The 11408-nt window shown below is 34.8% G+C and overlaps 1 protein-coding gene across 3 annotated transcripts in view; it reads right to left on the minus strand.

The window, feature by feature from the left end:
- The window catches only part of zfand4 (zinc finger, AN1-type domain 4), a 29263-nt gene extending 18061 nt beyond the window's left edge, over positions 1 to 11202 (minus strand). Inside the window, exons 1-4 of one of the 3 annotated variants that reach the window (XR_007828954.1) lie at positions 10763 to 11202; positions 10039 to 10339; positions 2253 to 2328; positions 1435 to 1502 (exon numbers count right to left, since the gene is read on the minus strand). Coding sequence is in view for 2 of the 3 variants with exons in the window: in XM_051126100.1 (XP_050982057.1) it covers positions 1435 to 1502; positions 2253 to 2328; positions 10039 to 10222 (328 nt within the window). In the remaining variant the exon portion in view is untranslated. The remainder of the gene's footprint in view (positions 1 to 1434; positions 1503 to 2252; positions 2329 to 10038; positions 10340 to 10762) is intronic. The other 2 variants (XM_051126100.1, XM_051126101.1) reach the window with 2 other exon arrangements.
- Between the last annotated feature and the right edge of the window lie 206 nt (positions 11203 to 11408).

An 11408-nucleotide genomic window follows, 5' to 3' on the forward strand; every position in this document is an offset into this window, starting at 1 on the left:
CATTTACAGTCTTTGACTCGATGCACTCATTATTTATTCAAATCTTTTTTGTTGACAAAGGAAACGGTTTATTCTCCTTTGAGGCACAGTTTCAATACCAAAGGATGGAACAAGGTCAAGATTATAAGTAAATAATTAAAAAAAAAAAAATTCATCAAGTCTGCATTCAAAAATACAAAAAAAGCAGTAACATTGGGAAACATTATTATGATGTAAATTAACATATTTCTATTTTAATATACTTTAAAATGTAATTTTTTCCTGTGATCAAAGCTTTGATGAATAAAAAGATAGAAAGAACATTATTTAAAAAAAAAATCTGAAATCTTTTCGAACAATATGCACTACAGAAGTACACTAGAAAACTAGAAAAGATTTATATCATGAATATGCTGTTCTTTTTTTTCATCAAAGAATCCTGAAAATTTTCAAAGTTTTCGAAAAAAAATTGGCAGCACAACTGTTGCCAACATAGATAATTCTAATAATAAATCAGCATATTAGAATGATTTCTGATGGATGATGTGACACTTAAGACTGGAGCAATGGCTGATGAAAATTCAGCTTTGCATCACAGAAATAAATTATTTTAACGTATACTAAAACAGAAAGCATTATTATATATGGTTTTACCATTTTGCAATATTAATGTTATTTTTTTGGTATATTTGACCAAATAAATGCAGCCTTGATGACCATAAGAGATTTCTTTAAAAACATTACAAGCCTTACTGATCCCAAACTTTTGACCAGCATTGTATATAAATACTCTAACATAAAGACAGACGTTTTAGAAATTATACCTCTATTGGAATTAGAAATTCTATTGAAAATATCTATTTTTTCCTTATTGATCAAAATATTATTGTGAACAATGTATCCATGCATGTTTGTTTTTTTTTGTTTTTTTACCTTTTTTATCATCAACATTCATTTTTAATTGTGTATATTTTAATCAAAATTGATCCTGTAACAAACTTGTGACATATGTTGGACTTCTCCGATCTTTAAAATAGCCTCTTTTTCTACAATTGACTGCAAGCTTGCGTTCAAACCCGTCTCCATCAAACTAGCAACTGATGGACTGAACCAAGTGCTAAGCCTACATTTTTTGTTCTTTCACTATTTCACTCGAAACATACGTCAGCTACATCCATTACATTTTTTCCAATAAAATCCATACAACTTGATAAGGTTGAGACAACCAGTGTATGACATTTTCATAGACGGACAAGCAGGTACTGAAACATATTGTGTTTTACTCCTTAAATCAATGTTATTAAACTGAAATATAGTGTTTTCAAAAGCACTCAGGATAAAGTATATACAGTGTGAAATAAGGACCAAGATAAGCCAGGGTTGCATTTCCTGGGGTTCAGAATGACATGGTTAACATTTCAACTGTGAAAATCCCAGTTGGTGCTGGAAACGCACCTCGTCTGGTGTTTACAGGCCCTCCTCTCATGGCGAGCACCAGCTTGAGAGTGCAGCCCTCTGTGATGCTGAAAGCACAACCATAGAAAAACTCAAAGCATGCAGTTGCATGACAAACCCAAAACCGCTACAGTCTACACAGTTCTGCTTTTATAAATATTTGCTTCACTTAACATGTGAAGCACAATGAGTGCCATCCAGCCCCACAATATCTTCCCAGAAAGCCTCCATGTGGAATATTAACCGACAATAATTTATGACAAATCCACCATCTGTGACCTCCAGACTGAGCCAGCCTGCTCTTGAGAGAAGTGGTTGCATTTAAAGGAATAGCTCACCTAAAATGCAAACACTGTCATTATGTACTCACTCACATGCTGTTCCAAACCTTTTCATATGACTTCCTTTTTTTTTTTTTTTTTCACAGAACATAAAGCAAGACGTTTCTTGAAGAACGTCCAAGCTGCTCAAGCGCAAATGAGATTTGAGAGCCGTGGCAGAGAGGCTTTTCCGTGAATAACAACTTAAATATCACTCTGTTCCACACACAAAGCTATCGTGTGGCTTCAGGAGATCAAATATAGAGCAGGAGTCATATAGACTACTTTTATGATACTTTTAGGTAGCTGATGAGCCCTTGGTCACAACATGGTTTGGACATGGCGCAAAACATCTCAGTTTCTGTTCCACAAAAGCAGGAAAGTGTTTAAAGCAACTTATGTGGTAAGTCTGACCTAATGTGGTAGTTCAGCGTACTTCCTGTAATACATTTTCCTGGATCCTGTTTTGTAAAGCTGAAAAGCAGACTGAAAACTCACCTGTAATCATGTAAGCAGTATTCATCTTCAAGCTCCATACCATTCCATATCAAATGCTGCTGAGAGACTGGGATGCCTGTGAATGAAGATATGTCAGAAAATGATTTTTTTATAATGCAAACTGTAGGAAACATTCAACCACCTGCAGATCATCTAAAAATATGTCAGACAAAAGACAGGAGCATGAGAACATTTGACTGTGGTAAATGGTTGACCAAATGGAATGTTTTTGAACTGTAATCATTCGAGGGAAATGGAAAGAGTACAAAAAGCAGAGAAAATAACACCTGGCCGTTGACATCTTATGAGTAGTAAAAATCTGTGTCTGGCGACATTCATAACTTTCACACTCTTCGAGTCTTTACAAAACGGTTTAGGTGATTTTTTTACAAGGCACAGATTTCTGTACATAAAGATATCCAAATGGGCTTTTAGCTCAACGCAGAACCTGTAGCTGTCATGGTGGTAGAAAAAACTAACTGGAAATGTCTTAGGATGAAAACTGTAAACGAAGTACAAACATTAGCAAACCCACAAAGACTTGCTATGATGTGTCCTGATGTATTTAATTGTCCTGGCCTGAGATTTACAGCCATATCATCACAATGACTTCAAAAAAAAACTTGTGCACAAGTCATAAGGACCACTATCTTCATACTTCATGGTGATTTTTTGTTCTTTTTGGAGCTTGACAGTTTTCATCCCACCTTTAAAAGGAATTAGAAATGATGTGAGTTTAGAAGAACATAATAGTGAGTTCATCACGATTGACCTTTTATTTCTGGGTAATTTATTCCTTTGAGATTCAAATGATTTCACACTACCAACATCTTTCCTGTTTTGAAAGAAGTCTCTTATGCTCAACATGGCTGCATTTATTAGACAGAAAATACAGTAAAAATAGTTATATTGTGAAATATTATTACAATGCAAGATGATTTTAACTGTAATAAATTTTAAAATGTAATTTATTGCTTTGGTGGCAAAGCTGTATTTTCAGCTTCAGTCTTCAGTGTCACATGATGTTTCAGAAATCATTCTAATATGCTGATTTGCTGCTCAAGAAACATTTCTTGTTTGTCGTTTTAGTACCAGTAAAAAATACCTGTAAAGACAATAATATTAATTTCTCTCTCTCTCTCTCTCTCTCAAAAAAAAACAAACAAACAAAACAAACAAAACAAATCTTACTGTCTTTGTTTTAAGGACCAGGTTAAGTATGCTGTCTCCTGTTTATTCATCATTATTATATATTTTATTGAGAGAGAAGAGAGGGCTAAAATATAAGGACTTTAGTATAGGGAACAATTTTCACTATTAACTAGTTACTTATTAGCATGCCTATTATTAACATACTGCCTGTTTATTAGTATATTAGTACTTATAAAGCACCATTTCTGCATGACCATATTCTATATTCCTAATCCTATGCAATACCTGAACTACCTTACTAACTATTAATAAGCAGCAAATTAGTAGTTTACTGAGGCAAAAGCCATAGTTAATGGTTTGTTAATAGTGAGAACTGGACCTTAAAATAAAGTGTGACCAAGGAATGTTGACCTAACCAAATGTTCATCACATCTGACCAATCAGAAAGAAGACATTTTGATGACCATGACAGAAATATTTAATAACACAAATAACCAGCTTATTTAACCAGAGAACTTTGAGGAACATTTTACCATTAACATACTGAAATAAATAAATCAACTCAAAAAAATAAATTCTGTAATACTGTATAAAAGCAGAGCAGGGCGTCTCAGCCATCATAAGCAGAACAAATATGACTCAGATCTGCCCCCCTGTGTACACCAAATGTACAAAACCTTTATATCTAGGAGTGGTCAGAAAATATAACAACACAAAAAGCACCTAAATGTTTGAAATTGCTATATAAAAACCTTTTTCAAGGTAATTATGGTCATTCATTCTTAGGACCATGAATGCAATTGCACTTGGATATAAAGATAAGCGTACAGCTTAAAGGAATAGTCCACCCAAAAAATACAAATTCTGTCATTAATTACTCACCCTCATGTCGTTCCAAACCTGTAAGATTTTCGTTCATCTTCAGAATATAAATTAAGATATTTTTTATGAAATACGTTTTCTTGCCCTGCATAGACAACAATGCACCTGACACGTTCAAGATCCACAAAGGTGGTAAGGACATTGATAAAACGGTCATCAGTGGTTCAACTGTAATGTTATGAAGCTACGAGAACACTCTGTGTGCAAAGAAAACCAAAATAATGACTTTATTCAATTTCTTCTCTTCCATCTCAGTCTTTGACGCACATTCATGAAAGAACCATCTGTCTAAGGGACTGTTTAAACCTAGTCACATCAGTTTTCTCTAATCGGATATATATATGATTTGTGAAAAAGTTTCCATTTACACTTGGCCACATAAAAGCATCTTTGCAAAATAGATATAAATCAGTTCTTCAATTCCCACGCTATATGCAAATGTAACAAAGTTTTGCGTCAATGAAAGCCACAGACATGCGCTGGATTTTACTCATCAGCTAATCAGTCAGCTAATTTCAATATCAAAGACCACAACAGGAGAGAGCACTAGCACTGGAAATATAGGTTAGTCTTAGTATAAGATCATTTTATGATGAGCATCTGAAACTTACTTTCAATTTCATTTATCCCAGTTTGCATGTCGGTTTTCTGAAGAGATACTCAGCTACTTATCCGCGTTGCATTAGCACTGTCATATCTGAGTATAACATGTCATATAGCCTATAAAACACTCTCACACATTAATTATTTTAATATTTTGGGAGCAGGAAAATTTGCATAGGTGGCTCAACATCCAGATGCATTTACACTTGTCCAGTTTCAACTGGAATGCGGCGCAGACCACCTCCTGAAGTGGTTTGAGCGATTGGATTTAAATGCATCCTGAAAGCGTTTCGGAAGGCATTTACACCTGGACTTTTCAAGATCGGATAGCTAGTGATCAAGTGTAAACATGCCCTTAGTTTACTGTCTGTATATTCTGGTTCAAATAATAAAGGTGGGCAAAAAATTTCAAGTCATCCTTTCTCTCGAAATCTTTAGACATGTTTACAAAGACTGTTTTATGTACAGCGTGCAGCTTCCTCTGCATTTAAACAACGCACGGTGCATCCAGGTTCTACCTCAGAACGCGCATTGAAGACTAACACAGAAGAGAAATTGTTGAATAAAGTTTTTTTTTTTCTTTTCACACAAAACATATTCTCGTAGCTTCAAAACATTACGGTAGAACGTCTAATGTCACATGGACTATTGTAATGATGTCCTTACTACCTTTCTGGGTCTTAAACGTGTCAGTTGTGTTGCTGTCTATGCAGGGTCAAAAAGCTCTCTTAATGTCGCAATTTGTGTTCTGAAGATGAAAAAGGGTCTTACGGGTTTGGAACATGAGGGTGGGTAATTAAAGGAGAAGACCACTTCCAGAACTAAAATTTACAGAAAATGTACTCACCCCCATGTCATCCAAAATGTTCATGTCTTCCTTTCTTCAGTCGTAAAGAAATTATGTTTTTTTAAAAAAAAACATTTCAGCATTTTTCTCCATATAGTGGACATCTATGGTGCCCCGAGTTTGAACTTCCAAAATGCAGTTTAAATGCAGCTTCAAACAATCCCAGCCGAGGAAGAAGGGTCTTCTCTAGTGTAACAATCAGTTATTTTCATAAAAATATTAGAATTTATATACTTTTTAATGTCAAATGCTCCTCTTGTCTTGCTCTGCCTGAACTCTTTTTTTCCGGTTCAATACAGTTGAGTTATGCCGAAAAACTCCCATTTCATGTTCCCCCTCAACTTCAAAAACATCCTATATCGCTGTTTTACCTTTTTAGTTAAGGGTGTTTGATCTTCTTTGCATATTCACTTTGCAAAGATTGGGTCGGTACTTCTGCAGTGATGTAGGATGATATTGAAATATTTTTGAAGTTGAACAGAGAAACTACGATTGGAGTTTTTCGACATACCCTAACTGTCTTGAACCAGAATACACAGAGTTCAGGCAGAGCAAGACAAGACGAGCGTTTGAGATCAAAAAATATTTAAATTGTATGTTTACGACCATATTTGGGATCGTCTGAAGCTGCATTTAAACTGCATTTTGGAAGTTCAAACTCGGGGCACCATTGCAGTCCATTATATGGAGAAAAATCCAGAAATGTTTTCCTCAAAAAACATCATTTCTTTACAACTGAAGAAAGAAACACATGAACATCTTGGCTGACAAGGGGGTGAGTACCTTATCTGTAAATTTTTGTTCTGGAAGTGGACTTCTCCTCTAATGACAGAATTTTAATTTTTGGGTGAACTATCCCTTTAAATTTCTCAGACGTCTGCACTGGCCTGTGATTAAGCAAACAGACGTACCTTTATCAGGTGTAAAGTGCAATAAGACACCACAAAGCACCCATGCAACACAAAACTGGTATCCGTTCCCAGAAGGGGTAGTTTTCTAAACAGGATCAGCGAGGAGTGTGACACGACAGTGTGAGGTGGTCAGAGCAGTTAGTGTGCGTGGCCTTCCCATTGTTTAGAGACATGCCTAGTCATGCTTTTTAAACTATACACAGCCTCCATGTGTGTAATCTTAAACCTAATCTGAAACAGAAATTTGAAAAACATTTCATTCTAAAATGTGGATTACCTCAACATATCCATCTCATACTTCTTCCCGCAAATGGTCTGATTCCTGGAAGGGGGAAGCAAATTCGGCTCCAGATGCAAAGTGTATCCGACAATCTAAGATTAGCTACAATGGCAGAACTAAAACTAGGCCATTCGTCACCTGTAATCCACAGGGCGGATGAACTCATCTCTAATAAAGCTAACTGCTAGAGGAAAGCGCCAGACCTGGTGAAACACATTAAAATGTTCCTGGGAGAAAACCTGTCTGCCGACTGGCATGCATAAAGACCCCAGTGATGTATGCAACAGCCGTCTGGACTGACAGCGTCCCATCTGGGTTTTCAACTAATGCTTTTCCTGTCTCGTTCATTTCGCACTTATCAATGGAGTGCACTGCGTCAATCAGACTCGCAAATAAAGCAACCCTCAGTTTTAATTTTCAGCCCAAATGTTACACATAGCTGTGCCCCCAAAATAAATAAAAACCTGCTCATTTAAAGATTACTAACATTTCTCATTCTAACAAAGCTGCTTTCAGTCTTTCAACCACGCTACATGATTGAGCAGCAAGTTTAGGGACTGAGTAATAACAATGGCAGCTTTGATAGCGAGGGAGAGAAGCAATTTTTCCGATCTCCTTTATTGATTGCTCATGTATTAAACTGGTAAGACACGTTTTATCTGTAACTGCATGAGCGGATCTGTTAAACAAGTGCAATTACAGAGCGTGCCAGTTTTTAATAAATGACTCCATTTCTTCTAAAGCTCTAAATCAGAATTAAAACATCAGACCTGGGCTACTGGGAATAAAGCCATCTTTTAAACTAATGATGGATATTTATTGTCTCATTAAAATTGTTCCAAATCACTATTCAATCAGCACAGAGCAATTAAGGTGCATTTCTTATTATAATGCATCAGTGTTTCCTTTCAGCCTAGCATAGATGAGGGGCGTAATGAATAAAGACTGTTTTAGATAAATGGAATGTGGTTTTATAATGTAATGCATAATGACCAATAGCCAAAACCATTAGAATAAGTCATGGCAATTAGAAAGACAATAATATGAAATGACCATCATATTTTAAGTTGCTAGTCACGCTCACTACCAAAAAAAAAGTATGATCGAAATTGATCAAAAGTGACAATAAACACATTTATAATGTTATAAAGATTTTAAGTTGAAATTTTGATTAATCAATGAATCCTGAAAACATTTCACATTGCACATTAATAAGAAGAAATGTTTCTTAAACAAGGAATTCATCATATTAGAATGATTTCTGAAGGATCAAGTGACACCGAAGACTGGAGTAATAAAAATCAAATTACAACATTTTAAAATATTCTAAATTTTTAATATTCTAAACTGTAACTATTACATTTTACTGTATTTTATTTTTATTTTTTTTTAAATGCAGCCTTGGTGAGCATGAGGCTTTTTTCTAAAATTTTACAAACTTTTTGCGACCTCAATACAACAATTGAACAATAATATGTTAGAGCATTTTGTAAGAAGAGTAACAACTTAAAGTTTTAATAGAGTAAAATGTCTGTACGTGTACACTACCAGTCAAAAGTTTTTGAACAGTAAAATCTGTTATGTTTTTTAAAGAGATTCTTCTGCTCACCAAGCCTGCATTTATTTGATCCAAAGTACAACAAAAATAGTACAATTTTAAAATATTTTTACAATTTAAAAAAATGCATTCTATTTGAATATATTTTAAAATGCAATTTATTCCTGGAATCAAAGCTAAATTTTCAGCATCATTACTCCAGTCTTCAGTGTTACATGATCCTTCAGAAATCATTCTAATCATGCTGATTTGCTGTTTAAGAAACATTTTTTATTATTGTCAAATACTTAAAACAGTTGAGTACATTTTTTTCAGTATTCTTTGATGAACAGAAAGATCTAAAGATCAGCATTTATCTTAAATAAAAAGCTTTTGTAACATTATAAACTATACCATTCAAAAGCTTGGAGTCAGTAACATTTTTTGGGAAAGAAATTATAAAACAAGTGATGATAAAGAAACGTATAATGTTACAAAATATTTCTATTTCAGATAAATGCTGCTCTTCTGTACTTACTATTCAAAGAAACCTGAAAAATTCTACTCAGCCGTTTTCAACATAATAATAAGAATAATAATCCTTTTTGAGCAGCAAATCAGAACATTAGAATGACCTAAGAAGGATCATATGACTAAAGTAATGATGCTAAAAATTTAGCTTTCAAATCACAGGAATAAATAACATTTTAAAATATATTCAAATAGAAAACAGTTATTTTAAATAGTAAAAAATATTTCAAAATTTTACTGTTTATGCTGTATTTTGGATCAAAAAAATGCAGACTTGCTGAGCATAAGAGACTTTTTTCTAAAACTTTTTGCGACCTAAATACAACAGTTGAACAATAGTGTGTTTGAGCATTTTGTAAGGAGAGTAACAACCTAAAGTTTTAATAGAGTAAAATGTCTGTACGTGTACACTACCAGTCAAAATACTATGTGTTTTTTTTTCATGTTTTTCAAAGTTTCTTCTGCTCACCAAGCCTGCATTTATTTGACCCAAAGTACAGCAAAAATGGTACAATTTTGAAATAGTTTTACTATTTAAAATAACTGTTTTCTATTTGAAAATATTTTTTAAATGTAGTTTATACCTGTGATCAAAGCTAAATTTTTAGTAATGATGCCAAAAATCTAGCTTTGAAATCACAGGAATAAATTACATTTTAAAATATATTCAAATAGAACAGTTATTTTAAACAGAAAAAAAAAAAAATCTTAATTTTACTGTTTATGCTGTACTTTGGATCAAAGTGAGAAGACACTTCTTTAAAAAAACATGAAAAACTTTTGACTGGTACTGTATATTTTTACATGTTCACTATTTTTTAGAGAGTCATCCAAGGTGACCAATAATTTTTTCAAAGCTGAAATATTCCACACAATCCCTCACTAAATATGAGCTCATAAAAACCATACTGGTTCTAATTATTTAATAATAAGAAAATGCAGTTTAAAATAAATTGTCACTTGTAATGTCATTATTATTCATAATCGAGCATTTATAAAGCATTCACTGTGTGCTGTGCGATGAGTCAAGAGAGAACACATACCCTCCAATCTCTGAATCTTGGCCTTGACTGAGACGACCTGTTCAAACGGAGAGACGCGCAGCTGGAAGCAGGTCCCTGTCAAAGTCTCAATGAACAGCTCCATGGTCTCGCTGAAGGGCAGCTTGTAGTGCACCACGCCTATATTGTCATCATTGAAAAACGGTGGGTTCCTCTTGTCAGTCATTATTGCAAAGGACAGGGCTCAAGATGAGATAACAATGAACCCTGTCCAAGGTGGAGGAGTGAGGGCTGAGATGTCGCCTCTGTCACAGTAGAAACACATCATGCGTGGAGCTTTGAGCTGTGCAGAATAGAAGTATTCAGATAAGTATACATACACATATACTTCATACTACATATTAATGATAATTATATATAATTATATATATATATATATATATATATATATATATATATATATATATAGTGTGTGTGGGAGATCTGCCCATCTATCTATCTATTATAGATCTATCTATAACTATCTGTCTATTACTTCTGTTGATCAGTACTGACCAGTGTTGCGTTTAATGTTACTGGATGTTGTGCTATCAGAATGTTTATTTACAATTAGTCTAAACAACACAAAAGTGTCTTTAAAGGCTCAAAAGACGCTTTTCTAACTTATTCTCGCCAGAAGTCGACTACGTATCCAAAAAGTCCAGTCGACTATCTCGCTTCTTAGACTTTTAAAATAGTCGTCCCGTGCACCTATTTGTCATCTTACCTTGACAGCATCAGAAGAGATCTGCAGGGAGGGACAGCTGGATCAGAGAGAGTCCTGGCTGATGTCCCAGCCACAACACACCCCAAAAACTAGATAGTTACCCCTAAAGATAAACGCGACCGATTCCCCACTCTCTAAACTGTTATCCGAGATAAACTTGCAATGAAAGGTGCTTTAATTCTGTTTTAGCGGCTAGCTGGTTTAGCAAAGCGGCGCGGGCAGCGCGACTAACTACTCGCGGATGCCGTTGATGCTTACATATTATTATACCACCTTCGCTGTTTCTTCACCCCAATACGTTACCTTATTTTTTCGAGCCACGGACAACTGCTTTTGTTTCGATGTTATGCGGCTCAAAGGCCCCATTAAAACAGAATACAAAAATCTGAAAAGGAGGCAGCCTATTGTGATGTCCTTAACTGACAGCGAGGAGAACGAATTACATTAGCCGTTGAAGAAAAAGAGAGTCGCTCGTCCAATGGTAATGCAGAGTGGGCGGGACCATTCTCTCGACTCCCCTTTCTATCTCCCGGATGTTACCCCGGTCACCCTGGCAGCGTCAAACAACAATTTGACTGTATCTGGTTGCATTTTAATGTACAAGACTGAAAACAAGATATTGAATCTTCTGCACTGGAATTAGCAA

The sequence above is a fragment of the Labeo rohita genome, chromosome 13 (genome assembly GCF_022985175.1).
Source record: "Labeo rohita strain BAU-BD-2019 chromosome 13, IGBB_LRoh.1.0, whole genome shotgun sequence".
NCBI lineage: Eukaryota > Metazoa > Chordata > Actinopteri > Cypriniformes > Cyprinidae > Labeo > Labeo rohita.